Source organism: Microtus pennsylvanicus, chromosome 16 (assembly GCF_037038515.1).
Source record: "Microtus pennsylvanicus isolate mMicPen1 chromosome 16, mMicPen1.hap1, whole genome shotgun sequence".
NCBI classification, from domain to species: domain Eukaryota; kingdom Metazoa; phylum Chordata; class Mammalia; order Rodentia; family Cricetidae; genus Microtus; species Microtus pennsylvanicus.
The window spans coordinates 12818550-12837255 of NC_134594.1; the positions used below are offsets into that span (position 1 = coordinate 12818550).

The 18706-nt window shown below is 42.1% G+C and overlaps 2 protein-coding genes across 3 annotated transcripts in view; one reads left to right on the forward strand and one right to left on the reverse strand.

Annotated features, from left to right (window-relative positions):
• Positions 1-5917, forward strand: part of Mynn (myoneurin) — a 26729-nt gene extending 20812 nt beyond the window's left edge. The window contains exon 9 of one of the 2 annotated variants that reach the window (XR_012908126.1): positions 5803-5917. The gene's annotated coding sequence lies outside the window, so the exon portion shown is untranslated. The remainder of the gene's footprint in view (positions 1-5802) is intronic. The other variant, XR_012908125.1, reaches the window with a different exon arrangement.
• The window catches only part of Lrrc34 (leucine rich repeat containing 34), a 22995-nt gene continuing 9786 nt past the window's right edge, over positions 5498-18706 (reverse strand). The window contains exons 6-11 of the mRNA XM_075950986.1: positions 17081-17209; positions 14410-14505; positions 10671-10825; positions 9956-10111; positions 9043-9169; positions 5498-6000 (exon numbers count right to left, since the gene is read on the reverse strand). Coding sequence (XP_075807101.1) covers positions 5797-6000; positions 9043-9169; positions 9956-10111; positions 10671-10825; positions 14410-14505; positions 17081-17209 — 867 coding nt within the window. The 3' untranslated portion in view covers positions 5498-5796. The remainder of the gene's footprint in view (positions 6001-9042; positions 9170-9955; positions 10112-10670; positions 10826-14409; positions 14506-17080; positions 17210-18706) is intronic.

The following is an 18706-nucleotide window of genomic DNA, read 5'->3' on the forward strand; positions in this document are numbered from 1 at the left end:
TCCAAAAAGATTCACTACAGCAGGGGAAACTGGCTGGGGAAGGACAGCCCGACTGACTTGAGCACGGTCCTCCTGCTTGTTTCTTTATTGCTTGGGGGAAGGAAGGGAAGGAGGGGGAAAAGGGGGCTGTGCTCCACAAAAGCTTTCAGTTTTATAGGCATACAGACAAGTTAGCAGTTCTGTAGGCGGTAACAGTAGTATCAAACGTGCATTTTACAGAATCCAAAACAAAACAAAACAAAAAAACTGTGGGCCTGACAAGGAGGCATCTTCACCTCAGACGGGGTGTGGCTGTGAAGCTCCCTGATAGCTGGGAACACAGCCTTGGTAGCCAGGGCCTGGGTGGGAGGCAAGGTGCCTGATTTGCCTCAGTGTAGTTGTCTGAGTTAAAAGGAATCTCGTTTGAGGCTTGCTTTTGACTCCAGCAGGATATCCAAGTGAGAATTCTCCTCTCTGAAGCTAGTTTTAGGAACTCAGGCCTTTTTCCAGTATAAGCAGTTCATTAAAATGTTAATCAAAACCAAGGTGAAGGGTAATAACAGCATATTAGCAGTTTGTTAAGGTAGAGCAGACCAGTAGGTTACACCTTTCTGAATTTCTGTTAGAGCAGACATACTGCCTCCTGTTTAGGGTTCCTTTCTCATCAGTGAGTGCTGTCAGTAAAGAAAGTTGGGGGACTAGTTTTATGTGGATTTGGGCTATGAGAACAAAGGTTTGACCGAGTGAATGCTTTCACTCCAGGGCTTCACAGTGTGGGGAAGGCATTCTGTTGCCCTACAGGAAAAGTCAGATATACACTGCTGGATACTATAGGAGGGAGAAATGCCGTAGGTTTCTACAGAATTCACAGTGACGTTTCCAAAAGACAGGTAGGTGTTCCCACAGCTCTGCTGAACGGGCTTCTCCATGTGAATCCACTTCCCATGGGTCGGTCTGTTGGTCTGCCCGCTGTACATTTGCTCACCACAGTTGAATAGTATTTGTGTTTAATTCCATGGGATCATTTCAGTAGACCATTTTAGGAAGCTTTTTCAAGATGGAAAGTTCTGTCAGTTTATTGCAAAAATAGCTTATTGTTTCTGTACATTTTAATCCTACAGGACTGGCACTACCAGAATAGTTAAAGCAGGTAGTTAATTATATACACTAATTTTTAAAATATCTTAGGCCAATAGTTGTAATGCCTTTACTCCTATCGGAGTGGCGTTTAAGAATAATGACATCCATACCCCGCTCAGCTTCATCCACTGAGTCAGACGGTGCTGGGCAGATGTACTAGAAAAGCCCTGCAGCTGATCTCAGCATGTCCCATGGCCCTGGAGCTGTCATCCTGAGCACTCCTGGTGCTCTGTCTTTGAAAAGCACTTAAAATGGAATTCTTGAAATAGAATTTTTTATCTTTTACATGGAGATTTTAGTCTATTTGGCTGGAAATACCACCAAATAAAACAACTAAGTTGTGTTTTTCACTTACTCATTTGAACAACAATGAAGTTAAGTTATAGGAACATTGTTTTTGTTTGTTTGAGACAAGGTTTTACCATGTGTAACTGTGTTGAGCTTGGATGCATCAAATAGCCCAGAGTAACCTGAAGTCACAGTGATCTTCCTGCCTTAGACTCCTCTGTCTTGGGATTATAGCTATGCATTCATCTCTTGAGGCCATGGTGTCTTTTGCCCTCTTCAACCTTTTCCCACATTTACTGATGAAAGATTTGCTGTATTTAAGGATTCATCAAAAAAACATAGTAACTCTACCCTCCTTACAGTTAGGTGAGAAAAATCAACAACAGAAAAATAAGCCATAATGCCGAGTACAGTACAGGAGGTTAAGAAAGGAGGTGTGAGGGGTCAAGAGCAGTGGAACGGAGAGAGAAGGGGCCATTGTTCACAGGCAGACAGTGAACTGATTGACGGAAGTGACATGTGGCTGATGGAAGAGGAGCTAGGCAGAATGCAGAAAGTGTCTGATGAGAAGCACCCATACCTAATTATTTGAAATAGTTTTTGGATAGGGTGACATAGCCACATTTATAACCCACGATATCACACCCTCTGGTGGTTGACTACAGGTTTGTGACCTCAGTTGACCCAGTGCCTTACCAGGAGAAGTGGTCCTTAGGCTGGCAGCCGGTCGCATTCCCAAGAACTCGGCTTATGAAATGCAGCAATATTAAGTCAGATAGGGAAATGAAAAGGCCCTTCAGAATTGGAGACAGTCCAAGTCTACAGGAAGTGAAGTGTACTAGAGAAGCTGGTGTTGTAACCAAGAGATGGTGTCTCAGACAGAGACACAGTGACCCCGTTTCATAGAGCAGCATGAAAATGGGAGTGTGCAGGGTAAATAAGGTCAGCAATATTAGGTTTTGCTTTGCTTTTTTCCTTTTTTATGCAATGTATTCTGATCATTGTTTTGCCCTCCCTCTAATCCTCCAAGCTCCTCCACACTACTCTCTACCTGTATCCAACTCCAGGCCCTTTGTCTCTCTCTTAAAAAAAAAAATGAAAAAAAGGAAGAAAGAAAAAGACACAAAAATGGAAGCCAAAATATACAGCAAAAGACCAAATTAGACAGAAAATACCCAAAAATCAATTTGAGACAGTCTACAAAAAAAAAAAAAAAAAAAAAAAAAACCATTAAGGTTTTTTTCTGTTTTTTTTTTTTTTTTTTTTTTTTTTCGAGACAGGGTTACTCTGTGGCTTTGGTTCCTGTCCTGGAACTAGCTCTGTAGACCAGGCTGGTCTCGAACTCCCAGAGATCCGCCTGCCTCTGCCTCCCGAGCCATATAAGTTTTTGACGTTTGTTTGTGTTTTTAAACAGGGTTTCTCTGTTAACGGCACTGGCTGTCCTGGAACTTGCTTTGTAGCCCACACTGGCCTCACACTCACAGAGATCCACCTGCCTCTGCCTCCTGAGTGCTGGGATTCCAGGCGTGCACCACCACCACACAGCCTCCTGATAGCTTTTTGTGTCGGCCATCTAGTACTGGGCGTGGGGCCTGTCCTGAAGTGAGTGGATGTTGGTAGCGGAGAGCTTCTTGTTTAGGGGTGTGAGCCCATCTGCTGCCTCTCTCAGCGCTGGGACCCTGTTTGACTTTAACTGTGCAGTCCCTGTGAGTACACCAGACCTGTTGCATCTGGAGGATACTGTTCCCGTGGAGTCGTCCACCCACCCTGGTGGTTGTCTTCCTCCTGAGGTGTGCAGAGGGCATTCTAGTGCCATGAATGCTCATCAGTAGCACCCTCTGGCTAACAACTGAATTTTATGTAATCTATTCCTGGCACTGGAAGTTTCACTTGGTGGTGGAATATGTCTAGTTGGGGCATTCTCTCTCCCCTGCTGTTTGGTGACCTCATTTAGACTTCTTTCATGTATGTATATGTTTTAGGAAGTTTCTATAGTAGTGGGGTTTTTAGTGTTAGCTGTTCCTCCTTCGCCTCTCTCTTCCTCACCCACCCCTTCCCAGTCAGTCCTCCCACTCTAGGCCCCTCCCACTGCCATCTCTTCATAACAATATATTCTATTTCTCCTTCTTTGGGAGATCCTCTCCTCCCCACTAATCCCTTACTGGTACCTAACCTCTGGGTGTCTGGGTTGTAGCACACGTATCACAGGCTTTAAAGCTAAATTTTACTTACGTATTCTCTAGAAAAACACCTGATAGAATGAATATATATATATATATATATATATATATATATATATATATGGGATTTATTTGAGTGCTTATAGGCTATAGCTTGGCTAGTTCAACAATGGCTGTCTCAGAATCCTGAAAAAGTATACTTCTAATACCAGTTTCTGCCAATTATGAATAGAACAGCAACAAACATGGTTGAGCAAGTGTCTCTGTAGTAGGATGTAGAGACCTTTGGGTATATGCCCGAATGTGGCAAAATCGGATTTCCAGGTATAGCTTCCTGAGGAACCGCCACACTGATTTCCATGGTAGCTGTACAAGTTTGCACTCCCTTCAGCAGTGATTAAGTGCTCCCCTTATCCCACATCCTCAGCAGCATGAGCTATTGTTTTTTATTGATCTTGCCTGTTGCAAGTAGTATCAGATGAAATATCAAAGTAGTTTTAATTTGCATCTCTCTGATGACTAAGTGTTGAAACGTTGAAGTGTTTCTCAGTCATTTCTATTTTGTCTTCATATTATTTTTAAGGTGTGGCACTTAACTTTTTGCCTTCAGAGTTAAATCATTATTAGTATAATGTGACTCATGACTTTAATCAGCTATATTTAAACAGGATCTCAGAAGATGATTGCTAAAAGAGAAGTAGAAGTTGTGATACGTTGTAATTTTATCCAGTATAAGATGTAGAGAGGAAGTGGAGTTCTCCTGCGGAACTTGTGTATCTCCTCAAGCCCTTGCCTGACTAAGGTAACTAAGGGTTAGCCTAGAAGGAAGCAGCAGCTTAGCCTGCTCTCGCTGGCCTGCTCATCTTTTGGAAGAATGCTTTCTGTCTTATCTCTCAGATGGTATCCAGATGTAGAAAGGGGCCTAAATGACAATAGCATCAGAATAAATGGGTCTGAGCATTCTGCTGGCCTCTGAGGCAGTAAACAATGACTGATGTGGGATTTCCCTCTGTGTGCTGTGATTACCATTAATGAATAAGAAACTGCTTTGGACCTATAGAAAGGCAGAATTTAGCTAGGCGGGAAAAACTAATCTGAATGCTGGGAGGAAGAAGGGCGGAGTGAGAGAGATGCCATGGAGCTGCCACCAGAGATAGACGTGCTGATAGGCCCACAACCTCATGGTGATATACAGATTAATAGAAATGGGATGTAAGAGTTATTCAATAAGAAGCTAGAGCTAATGGGCCAAGAATTGATTTAATTAATACAGTTTTTGTGTGATTATTTTGGGTCTGGGCAGCCGGGAACCAACAAATAACCTATAAATTGCATCATCAAAACTTTTCTAAAAAAAAAATAACTGGTTCCTTCCCAGAACCAGTAGATGTCTGCTGAGCTGGCCTCACTCCAGTGAAGTGTGGCCTACTCATTAAGATGCCATCTTTGGTAGCTCAATATAGGTCCAAATGTAGGTTGGTCATCTTCTGTGCCCATCTCGTGAGAGCCCTACTGTAGCACCTAGGAGTAGACCGAGACCTGAGAAAGCAAACTGCATTGCTAAGGGATTTGAGTATCTAACCCTGAAAGGCCATCTCTTGACTGACTCAGTAGACCCTCACTCGGCATATGATGGAATGCTTCTCCAGGGCCGTAGGATGGGTTACAGTTAACACTGATAACAGTGGATTGCACTAATAGTGAGTGAACAAGAGCCAGACACAGAAAGGGAGTATAAACCCAGGATAGCCACTGTCTTTGCAAGGAAGCTTTCTATTTTCTTGTTTTATTGGTATTGACACCTGTCTGCAATGCCTAACAGTCTATGTGGAATACTTTTGAACTTTGAACTTGGGAATCTCCTGAAATCCACTGGGAGTTTCTGAGCTGCATCTTTTCTGTCCTACAGTTTGGTTAAGATGTCTTTAGTGATCTTTGCTTATTATTCTATTGTCTGTGTTTTATTGTGTGTGTTTGTTACTTGTTTTTCATTATAAAAAGAATTAGAATAGCTCCATGGTTTCTTTGGATTGATTGTTTAGTCTCTATATTAAGAATCAGTTTTTTCTCAACAAGGGGCAAGTACACAGAGTTTAACAAATTTGATAAAAATAACTTGTTCTAATTTATAGAAGAAAAATAGACTATAAAATATTAGTCTCTCAAAATGATGAGGCAAGTGTATGAGAACGATTTTCACGCTTGTTTCTTATAGATGTTGCCCAACTGGAACAAGAGCAAAGCCTGCGTTAGACGAGTGGTCGTAAGCATTGCCATAAGTTGGTGGCCAGTAGTAATGCCTTTTAAGGCCATTGGAGACCTCTGCGAGGTAGACACGTCCATCCACCACGTATGGCTCCACATCTGTACTGTCTGGCTTTAGCCGGCCACTCTCCATCAAATCTGAATACGCCTAGGATTTATAGAAAACTGTCATTAGTAATATCATTTGTTCGGTTTACAGTGCTTGTGTAAACACGTAATCAATTTAGCTGTGCTATTTTGTAGATGAAAATAAAAATTCTTTGCTGGGCAGTGGTGGCGCAGGCCTTTAATTCCAGCCCTCAGGAGGCAGAGGCAGTTCAAGGCCAGCCTGGTCTACAGAGTGAGTTCCAGGACAGGCTTCAAAGCTACAGAGAAACCCTGTCTCAAAAAACCAAAAAATAATAAATAAAATATTCTTAATAACATTGCTGAATTTCAGTATTGTTCTTGATATAAGTAAATTGTATTATTTATACATAATGAAAGCATAATGTTATAAAACTGATTTCTCAGTTTTACCATATAAGGCATTCTTTCATACGTAAGTCCTTGTGAATCTTAGTTAATTCCCTGTAATGGTAATTTTGTGATCCGTGGTCATATTTTTCATGTACCCTTAAGAGGTGGTGGTAGGCAGAGTGGGGAGCCCCATGTGCTGGCACATGCCTGTATTCTTAGCTCTGCAGAAGCTGAGGCAGGAGGATGGCTGAGTTCAAGCCCAGCTGATTGCATAGCAAAATCCTGGCTTCCTCAAATAAATCTGATGATTAGTAGGACCTCACACCTCAGAATAAACAAACAAACAATAAATAAATAAACAACCCCATATGGAGTTCAGTTCAGATGAGTCCCCCGAAGTCAATATGGAAGTTTAGTTTTAAGAAAAGACAATTCCATAGTATTAGATGTGACCTACAGTAAAAGAATTATTGTAGAGTTTTCTTTGTGTGTCCCTATGGCTTCTTGGTCTTAATTGCAGCATACACTCTTATGAGCTGTTTTGTCAATAAAGTTGCCACTGTAGAAAAGTGGGAGAAATTTTGACATGAAAAGATTTCCAAGTTTGGTTTTGCTTTCTCCAACAGAAATTCATTACTTTTGGCTGCATAGTTTACATAGCTTGTGCTGTGTGGACTCCCAAAGGACACGAGTATTTCTCTGAAGATGATGGGTAGGTTTTTAGGACACTTATTTTTGGCCTTTCCTTCTACAAATCTTACGCTATTTTCCTCTTCTCCTTTCAAATGAGAGATTTTTTTTTTCACTATGCTTTCTGTCTCTAAAGGAGCATGATTCTCAGCAGCTCATGGAACTTTTTCCAAAGCTGACCACATACTCGAACACAACACGAGTCTCAACAGATACAAAAAAATTTGAAATACCATCCTGTGTCCTGCCAGACCACTATGAATTACTGCTATATCAACAACAACAGAAAGTTTGCAAATTCATGGAAACTGAATAACTTGCTACTGAATGAAAAGTAGGTCAAGACAGAAATCAAAAAGGAAATTAAAAACTTTTTAGAATTGAATGAAAATAGCTGGGCGGTGGTGGCGCACGCTTTTAATCCCAGCACTCAGGAGGCAGAGGCAGGCGGATCTCTGTGAGTTCAAAGCCAGCCTGGTCTACAAGAGCTAGTGCCAGGACAGGCTCCAAAGCTACAGAAAAACCCTGTCTCCAAAAAAAACTAAAAAAAAAGAAAAAAGAAAAAAGAATTGAATGAAAATGAAAACACACCATACCCAAATCTATGGAGCACAATGAAGGAGAGGCTGTAAGAGGCAAGTTCATAGCACTAAATGCCTACATCAAAAAATTGGAGAAATCTCATTAGTAACTTAACAGCACACCTGAAGGCTCTAGAACAAAAAGAAAAAAAATAGCATTCAAAAGGACTAGGTGGCAGGAAATAGACTCAGGGTTGAAATCAATAAAAGAGAAACAAAAAACCAACACAAAGAATCAATGAGACAGAATTGGTTCTTTAAGAAAATCAGTAAGACTGACAAACCCTTGTTAAATTAATTAAAAGGTGGAGAGAGGAGATCCAAAGTAATAAAATTAGAGATGAAAAGATACTGATCCCAAGGAAATTTAGAAAATCATAAGGACACACTTGAAATATCTGTGCTCCAGGAAATTGGAAAATTTAAAAGAAGCAGATAAATTTCTTCATATGTACCATATACCAAAGTTAAATCAAGATCAGTTTAAACAGACCTATAGCCCCCAGTAAAATAGAAGCAGTAATTAAGTCTCCCAGCTGGACCTAGAGAGATAGATGGCTCAGCAATTAAGAGCACTGGCTGCTTTTCTAGATGTTCTGAGTTCAATTCCCAGCACACACAAGGCAGCTCACAACCGTCTGTAAACTGCAGTCCCACGGTAACCAGCGCCCTCTTCCAGCGTGCATACATGCAGATAAAACAACCTTATACACAAAATACATAAACCAATCTTTTTTTTTTTTAAAATGTCCCCTAACAACAACACCAACAACAAAAAAGCCCAGGGCTTCAGCACAGACTTTCAAGGAAGAATTAATGCCAATGCTCTGTCTCGCTAATAGAAGGGCCATTGTCTAATCCTTTTCTACAAGGACACATTTACCCTGATACCTAAACCACACAAAGAACCAACAAAGAGCACAAAGTCCACCCACCACGATCAAGTAGGTGCCATTCCAGAAACACAGGGATGGTTTGGCATAGGTAAGTAGTGTGAAGGACTTGGGGTTCACATGCAGAACACTAAGCGCCACACAGCTTCTACAGTGTCCTGTTCCTGTGTTGACACAGGTGGAACGTTGCTACATCAAATCAGGTATAATTTCTGTTCTCATTTGGAGGAACTAGAAACTGTGACTCAGTGATCCTTAATACCTGTACAGAGCATCTGCTATCTTTCCGAGCAGCGACTTTGTTAGGGTTTAAGTTAAAAATTGCCCAAAGGTCCCAGCACTCGGGAGGCAGAGGCAGGCGGATCTTGTGAGTTCGAGACCAGCCTGGTCTACAAGAGCTAGTTCCAGGACAGGCACCAAAACCACAGAGTAACCCTGTCTCGAAAAAACCAAAAAAAAAAAAAAAAATGCCCAAAGAATACTGTGACACCATTCTTTGCATCCACATATAAAAGGAACTTAGAGGTATTGGAGAGCCCAACAAAAGTCGGAATTGAAAACACTTACCACACATGTAGCCTCATCGAATTTATTCCCCCAAATGTAGATATGAGATAATACGAAGTTTGTTTTCATCGACTGTGAAAGTGCAACGAGCCCTTCGCCTTCTATCTTGTTGCTCACTACGGACAGTCTGTAGAAAGAAAATAATCATGGAATTCTGAAATCCCACAAACAATCTTAAGTCAGCATCAGCACTTCTTAAATCCATCTTATTAACAGGTTTTAATGTGGTCATCCAAATATTGGCTGTTTAGGTCCTTTAATCCAGGGAACCCATAACCCATTTTCTAATAAATGTGTCATGGACCCATGAATGGTTCCAACATTTTGAAATTAGCCTGAGCCCCCCCCATTAAGCTTTATTTATGCATTTGGGTGCTTTGTATGTATGGCTGTACACCAGAAGAGGGTACCAGATCTCACAGATGGTTGTGAGTCACCCTGTTGCTGGGAACTGAACTCAGGACCTTAACTCAGTGCTCTTAAGCACTAAGTCATCTCTTCAACCCCTATTTGGTAAATGTTTGACTACATTAATACATTACATATGTAAGTAGTGTGTTAAATACTTATGAATTTCTTGTTAGAATTCAGGATTAATAAGAGTTTTCGGGGCTGGAGAGATGGCTTAGCTCGGAGCATCTGCAGCTTGTGAAAGGACCAAGGCTTTGTTCCCAGCATCTGCCTTGGGCAGTTCGCAGCAGGTTTAACTCCAGGTCCAGGGCTGTGATTCCCTCTTGGGCCTCTATGTACACATTCGGTGCATGTGAGAACACATATGCATAAATAAAAGGAGAAATAAAATTTTTTTCTCATGAGTTTGAATACACAATTACCCTATTAGATTCACCCAATTTTTAAAATATACTACTTAGAATTTTTACTTATTTTGATTAAATATAAAAGCCATACTAACGCTTTAAGACTCCTGTTGTGGGAAGTTAGAGTTTCACTGAGGTACTTTGCACCTGCGTTTTCTATTCTGTTAAAAGAAAGATCTATTACTTCCAGGGTAGTATTGCTTTTCAGTACCTCGGCCAAATACACCATTCCATCGCGAGTTATTTTATTGCTGGGGAAGGAAGCATATTTAGCAATATTTTAAAAACACAAAAGAGTATTCTTATATTCATAAAATACTTGAGACCATATAGTAAGCTTTTTATTTTCTGTTTGCTGAACTTTGAAAAATAAAAATTCCCCATGAGGGGCCAGAGAAATGGCTCAAAGGTTAAGAGCACTGACTGCTCATTCAGAGGTCCTGAGTTCAATTCCCTGAAACCATATGGTGGTTTACAATCATCTTGTAATGAGATCTGGCGCCCTCTTCTGGCAGGCAGCCATGCACACAGGCAGACCACTGTATCTATAATAAATAAATAAATGAATCTTTAAAAGAATTAACCATCCCAACATTTTAAAAAATCTCCATGAAATAATGCTCCCACCTGTCTAGCAATCAAGTTATCACAGATGTATTACAGTATAAGCTAACCTAATACAGCCTACAATAAAAGTTGACCAACAGTTATGATTGATAGTCACTGAAAACAGTGTCTAACATGGATGAACATTTGTGGAGAGTATCCCCAAGACTGAATCTTTGCATTATCATGTAAATTAACGCTCACCAGCTGACATCCAGGTAGCGCAGGCTGCTGTTCAGAGTCAGTGCACTGCACAGCTGCTGCAGGCCAAAATTTTTCATGTCATGTTTACACATGTGCAGCTCAACAAGGACGTGATTTTCTTTCAACATGTGGCCCATGTGAACTGTAGACTCTTCCTAAAAATAGGTAAGATCTTTTCTGAGTTTGAAATATTACTTTTCCATTTCAAGCGCGTATATATTCTTGAAGTTAGGTAGAATTTTGTTTTGTTCTGTTTCTTGGTACAGGGTGTCGTTTTATAGCTAGACTGGTGGTTACAGGTGTATGCCACCACGTCTGGCCTTAAATTAGCTTGTTAAAAATATTACATTAAAGGCAAAACTAGGCCGGGTGGTGGTGGCGCACGCCTCTAATCCCAGCACTCAGGAGGCAGAGGCAGGCAGATCTCTGTAAGTTCAAGGTCAGCCTGGTCTACAAAGTGAATTCTAGGACAGGTAGGGCTACACAGAGAAACCCTGTCTCCAAAAGCCAAAACCAAACCAGCAGCAAAAACACAAAGAAAAAAAATAGGAAGATTGAGCAGTGGTGGTCACACCTTTAGTACCAGCACTTGGGAGGCAGAGGAAGGCTGATCTCTATGAGTTCAAGGCCAGCATGGTCTACAGAGTGAGTTCCAGAATAGCCAGGGCTACATGGAGAAACCCTGTCTCAAAAAAAACAAAACAAAACAAAAATTCTATTAAGACTCTTAGTTTAGGGCTAGAGATATGGCTCACTGGGTAATAAGGGCCTGAGTTGAGATTCCCAGTATTCATATAGAAGCCAGGGATGACCATATGTTTTCCTGAGACCTCATTGTTGGCTGGTAAAGACAGGCGGATCATGGGAGCTCATGTCCAAACAGTGAGCTTTGTTCAGTGAGAGGCCCTGTCTGAAGGCAATAATGCAGACAGTAAATTAAGAAGACCTCTGGCATTCTCCTCGGACATCTTCACACACCCTCACAGGCACACACAATCACATACCACAGACACATACAATCACATACCACAGACATACACAATCACATACCACAGACATACACAATCACACAATCACACACCACAGACACACACAATCACATACCACAGACACATACAATCACATACCACAGACATACACAATCACATACCACAGACACACACAATCACACACAATCACACACCACAGACACACACAATCACATACCACAGACACACAATCACATGCCACAGACACACACAATCACATACCACAGACACAATCACACATCACAGACACACACAATCACATGCCACAGACACACACAATCACATACCACAGACATACACAATCACATACCACAGACACACACAATCACACACAATCACACACCACAGACACACACAATCACATACCACAGACACACACAATCACATACCACAGACACACAATCACATGCCACAGACACACACAATCACATACCACAGACACACACAATCACACATCACAGACACACACAATCACATACCACAGACACACACACAAAAAACACTGCCATATTTGCACTTGACACCTTTTTTTTTAAAAAAATAAAACCATCTACTGTCTCAGATCATCTTGTGTGTGTTTGTGTGTGTATTTGTGTGTGTACTTATGTGTGCTTGTGTGTTTGTGTGTGTTTATGTGTGCTTATGTGTGTTTGTGTGTGCTTATGTGTATGTGTTTGTGTGTATGTGTGTACTCGTGTGTGTATGTTTGTGTGTGTATTTGTGTGTGTGTGTGCCTAAGGGGAGCACAAGGGAGTGGACCAGGTCTCATGGCATAGCCTGGGCTGGCCTGGGAACTCATCATCCTACCTCGACCTCCCAAGAGTACTGGGATTGTGACGTGTACCACCATGTGTAGGTTCCAAATGAAATGTGTACCTTCTTAGATGAGTAGCAGGAACTTGTAAAAAGTAGTAACTAAGTGACGGAAAAAGAGGATGGGTAATTTGGTTTACAGTGACAATAATAGTTATTTTTAGAGGAAACCAACAAAGCAATTTGTATATCTTATTTGTGTAAACCTTCCCCTATTCCCGTAGTATTTCCCTGGCTTTGTCACCGATCATCATCTTGGTGGCTTAAGACCCAGATATTTCTCAGTCTTACTCTGTTTTGAGACCCTCAGCTCTGCTTTGTCTGCCTGCCTTCCATCCTTTCATAGTGATTTAAAGTTATGGAATAGGTCTGTTCAGTTCTAAAGTTTACAGTCTAGATGTCACTAGGCGAAGGGCATGCATGCGCACACATATTTCCTCCTCAGGGATGATCAACACCAGGTAATTTTAAGTTTTTATCCAAAGCAATTTTGTTAAGAAGTCCCTGTAACATACTTTGTGAACAAGTCACAGTATTTTCCTCATCTTTTTAAAAAACTGTTTAGACTTATTTGTGTGTGTGCATGCTTTGCCACTTCTGTCTGCCCACCATGAGTGTGTCTGGTGCTTGCAGGAGCCAAACATGAAAAGCAGCACTTTAAAACATGCTAAATCCTCAGTGACAGAAAGGAGGAACAATGGTATAGGTGATTTTAAATTACGGGTGATACTTTGAAAGTTCAAGGTTTATTTGAACAGTGGCCTGTAAGTGCATTGTTTGAACCAGATAAAATGCTCCGGGCCTTTCTTTTGTCTTCTGTTGAGACCTCTAAAAGAATGGGTTCTTACTGGTTTTGTTTCGTTTTGTTTTTATTGAGCTATATATTTTCCCCCATTCCCTTTCCTTCTACTCCCCTTCTACCCTCTTCCAAGGTCCCCATGCTCCCAATTTACTCAGGAAATCTTGTCTTTTTCTACTTCCCATGTAGCCTAGGTCCATGTGTGTCTCTCTTAGAGTCCTCGTTGTTGTCTAGGTTCTCTGGGATTGTGAATTGTAGGCTAGTTTTCTTTGCTTTAAGGGTTCTTATTCTTTATGAATTTTTCTTTCTTTCTTTTTTTTTGTTTTGTTTTTTTTTGTTTTGTTTTTCAAGACAGGATTTCTCTGTAGCTTTGGTTCCTGTCCTGGAACTAGCTCTTGTAGACCAGGCTGGCCTCGAACTCCCAGAGATCCGCCTGCCTCTGCCTCCCAAGTGCTGGGATTAAAGGTGTGCGCCACCACCGCCCGGCTGAATTTTTCATTTTATCAGAGGGGGTGAGCATGTGTGTGCATGCGCATGTCACAGTGTGCATGTGGAGGTCAGAGGACAGCAGACAGGAGTCAGTTCTTCTACCCTGACCTTCAACTCAGGTCGTCAGGTTTGGCAGGAACATTTTAGTCCCTGAAACGTCTTGCCAATCCAAGTTCTTATTTCCTTAAGGAGAAGAATCCCACCCAAAAGCCAGCCACATTGTCATCTTCCTCCAACAAGAGTCTTAATCTATAGATCAAGTTCAGATTTGCCAACTATACATGCACTTGCGTTGTTTCAAGATGTAATGGCTGAACCATACCAATACAGCAAATGATAAAACAGTGGAGACTGGGCTTCCCACCTGGCTTCAAGAATACATACTCTCTTTCACCTAACTGTCGTACACAGGTTTACACAGAACCTAAGTTTCACAAGCTTGCTGCGTTAAGTACCAGCAGCTAAATACTTGCAAGTCACCAAGAAGTGGCGTAATTTTCCTTTAATACCTTTACAAGTATTAAAGTTCTAAGAATGCAGTGTATTCATGCACCATAAACCCCAGCTGGACCTTAGTCCGGTGCACAGTATCGTCACTTTGAATACTGACCTGTTCTCCATACAGTATAGGTCGGTTCAGGTTTATCGCCTTGATCACTTTGTTCTGAGTCAGCACTGTGGCAAATGCTATCACACTTTGCAGTCCCTACAAACAGGCAAATCGATCGAGAAAGTTGACAGTGTATCAATCTCCCTGTATTACAATCACAAGATAACGATCTGAGTTCTGATTAAATTGTTTGTACAAAAGTTAAAACATCCCTTCTCGGAACTGAGTTGTTGCCGTATTCCTCCACCCCACCCGAAAGTCTGCCGCGTGCGTAGGGGAGTTCCTAACATTTCAGTGCCCGTTTCCTAGGCGTGACCCTGGGCTTGCTCCTAAGTCCTTTAGGCTCCTCACAAATGAAGAGATAGACCCGTGGACCGCAGCTAAGTCTCATATGTGTACATCCTGTGCAAGCATTTTTTTTTACATTCTTACAGGTACATTATGTGAGTGCAACTGGGCAGGTCATTAAAACACATTTATTTATTTGTTTATTATGTATATAATGTTCTGTCTGTGTGTATGCCTGAAGGCCAGAAGAGGGCACCAGACCCCATTACATATGGCTGTGAGCCATCATGTGGTTGCTGGGAATTGAACTCAGGACCTTTGGAAGAGCAGGCAATGCTCTTAACCGCTGAGCCATCTCTCCAGCCCCATTAAAACACTTTTTATAGCTCCTGCAGGTCTCTCCAACTCTCTCACTGGAGGGCCTGCCCTCTCTCACCTTTGTGATGGACAACCACACACACACACACACACACACACACAGCCTGTGGTGCTGGTAAATAGCTTTCTCTCACCACCTCTCATCCAGCTGGTCAATAGTCTGAACACCTGCCTCCAAAAGAAGCCTCCGATCAGCTCATCTCTGAATATCTGCTCCACCTGCCCAAGCACCCCTTGCTGCAAACACGGACGGCTGCAGCAGCTCTCCCAGTGGCCCACCGGCTTCTCTTTGCTGCCCTCCACTTTCCTCAGAGAAACTGTCAGATTATGTCCCTCAGCTTCAAGCCTGCCCATGATTCGCATTTATATCAACGTCCCATTCTCTGTCCCCACAACCTTGCCATGAACTTCTGCTCTTGAGGGCACTCCTAACTCTGCTCACCCACCCACCTCCCTTGTGACCTCTCATAGCTTAATGTGGGGAGGAGTTTGGTACCGTTTTGCTGTCTAATTAATCCACCCTGTTCATTTGGGTTTTATTTATTGTAGTACTGAGGACCGGGCCTAAACTCTTATGCATGCTACATGTGGACTCAAACTCGGCCCTTTTTAATTTTATTTTTTTATTTTGAGACAAGGCCTGGTGAAGCTGTCCAAACTGGTCTTGAATTCATTCTGTAACCCCAGGCTTCCTGACTCCTAAGTCTTACCTCCTCAGGTGTCAGACATCCATCTCATCCAACAAAATTACCTCCTCCCCAACATCGGAGTAGCTGGTTTTTTTTAAAGTACTTTCCTCCGTTGACTGACATTTCTCCTGAGTAAACTACAAACCCTCATGGGGACAGAGACTATCTCAGATTCATGGTTGCAACCTTTTAGTATCTCAAGTGACTGGTGTGTAAAGAGTGACCCTTGATTCACTGCTTCCCAGAATTATAGAGGCTACATTTACCTTTAAAAACATCCTTCCACTCAGGAGGCAGAGGCAGGTGGATCTCTCTGTGAGTTCGAGGCCAGCCTGGTCTACAAGAGCTAGTTCCAGGACAGGCTCCAAAGCTACAGAAAAACCCTGTCTCGAAAAACCACAAAAAGGGGGCTGGAGAGATGGCTCAGAGGTTAAAAGCACTGACTGCTCTTCCTGAGGTCCTGAGTTCAATTCCCAGCGACCACATGGTGGCTCACAACCATTTGTAATGAGCTCTGGTGCTCTCTCTGGCGAGTAGGCATATATGCAGACAGAACACTGTATACATAATAAATAAAAACCTTTTTTTAAAAAACGTCCTTCCAACCCATTGCAGATTTTGTGTCCTGCTGATGTGGCATTAATCAGAGGTCATACAACAGTTTTAAAGGTCTCAAGATTTGAAAGCATGATCAAGAAAAGTGCAATTTAGAATTTGAAGGCATGCAAAAAATGCAGGTCTTATTATCTGGTGGATGAAGCCTCCAGAGCAGCTTTTAGCCTCAACACAGCTTTCCCAGGACAATGTACTCATTGTGAAATAGCTTCTGTCAGAGGAAATTTATATTAATACCAATGGAGTGGTATTTGTTGAATGTAAGTGAGCCTGTCTATTTCTGTAAGTCACATATAGGTTAAGATGAGTTATGCTTAGAGTTTAGACATCTCTTTATTAAGCTAGTTAGATCCCCTAGAACTGGAGTTATAGATGGTTGAGAGCTGCCACATGGGTGCTTGGAACAGTCCTCTATAAGAGCAGTAAACGCTTCTAAGTGCTGGGCCATCTCTACAGTCCCTATAATGTGATTAACAGTCCACATCACCGCGTGAATGGAAAACCGCATTTCCCAAGGGGCAGGGTAGCAGTATATGCATACAGTTCCAGCACTTGGGAAACAGGGACAGGAGAACTCTGAATTCAAGCTGGCTTGGGCTACATGGTGAGACCTTTGCTCGGGAACAAACCAGAAGAAACCCATCCTCTAGCTTCTTGCGCTGTTCCCCTGGGAGAAGAACCCACGGCGTGAACCGGCTCACCAGGTCACAGTCGCCCAGGTCCAGTTTCTCCAGGGACAAGTTAATCTGCAGCATGGCAGCAAAAAACATGCCACCCGTATTTGCAATCTTATTTCCCGTCATTCTCAAGTATTTGAGAGTTTTGTTTTTCTGGGGGGGAAAAAACAATCAAAACTCAGTTGCTTAAATTTGAATCCACAAAATTCTCAATTAAATCAGTCAGGAGGTCGTATTACTATCTGCAAATTCATTTTTATAAAGAAAGAGTAAGATATATTCTGAAAAAGTAACATCTAATTTCTCATAATAGCTGAGTATTTTTTAAAAGATGACCAAGCAACAAACACCCAGGAAATGGGAGATTTTAATGAACTTTTATGGAAACTCTGTAGGTCTGTTTCATAAGAAAAGCGTATTCCCGAGCTGAAACTCACATGGCGAGAACTGGCTGTTCTACAGTGTTCTACAGTGTTCAGTCACCAGGCTGCGCAGCCAGCACTCTAACTACTTCCCGGACACTTCCCATCATCCCTTGAAAGCTGCCCTGTATCCAGCTGTCCTTCCCCATGTCCCACATTACTTGTGTGTGTCTGTGTGTCTGTGTGTATCTGTCTGTGCAGCTGTGCATGTGTCTGTGTGTCTCTGTGTGTGTGTCTGTGTGTGTGTCTGGGTATCTTTGTGTGTGTGTGTGTGTATGTGCATGTGTCTGTGTGTCTGTGTGTGTGTCTGGGTATCTGTGTGTGTGTGTCTCTGTGTGTGTCTGGGTATCTCTCTGTGTGTGTGTGTGTCTGTGTGTGTGTCTGGGTATCTCTGTGTGTGTGTGTGTGTGTAAGTGTGTGTGTCTGTGTGTGTGTGTGTGTGTGTGTGTAAGTGTGTGTGTCTGTGTGTTGAGGATCGAAACCAGTGCCTCACATGTGCCAGGCCAGTCGTTCTCAACTTGTGAGTCGAGGGTAAAAGACCGTTTCACAGGGTTCACATATCAGATATCCTGCATACCTGATGTTTACATTGTGATTCATAACAGTAACAAAATTACAGTTATGAAGCAGCAACAAAATAAGTATATGGTTGGGGTCCCCATGCCATGGAGTATTAAAGGGTCGCAGCACTAGGAAGGTTGAGAACTGCTGTTTGGCAAATGTTCTGCCATTGAGATATATCCCCAACTCCCATTTCCATATTGTGTGTATGGGTGTTTGCCTGCATGTATGTACTTGCACCATGTATGTGCCTGGTGCCCATGGAGACCAATGGAGGATGTTGGATCCCGTGGAACTAGAGTTAAAGTCAGTTATGAGTTGCTATGTTGGTGCTGGAAACAGAGTCCAGGTTTCATGCAAGAGCAGCAAATGCAGGAAAAAATAAAATAAAAACAAATAAATCTTAAAAGCAAGTACACATTGAAATAATGTCAGAAACAGTGGCCTTCAGGACAAACTTAGAAGACAGAGACCCCACATAATCATAAAGGGAGCACTCCACCAAGAAGATACAGTGATTCAAATATATTGGACTACTGGACATAAAGTGGAAGGCCCAGATACAATGAGCTCTAAGCTCAGAAAACCTATCTCAAAAAATAAGGTGGCCAGTGATAGAGGAAGACATAACATCAACCTCTGGCCTCCATACACACACACACACACA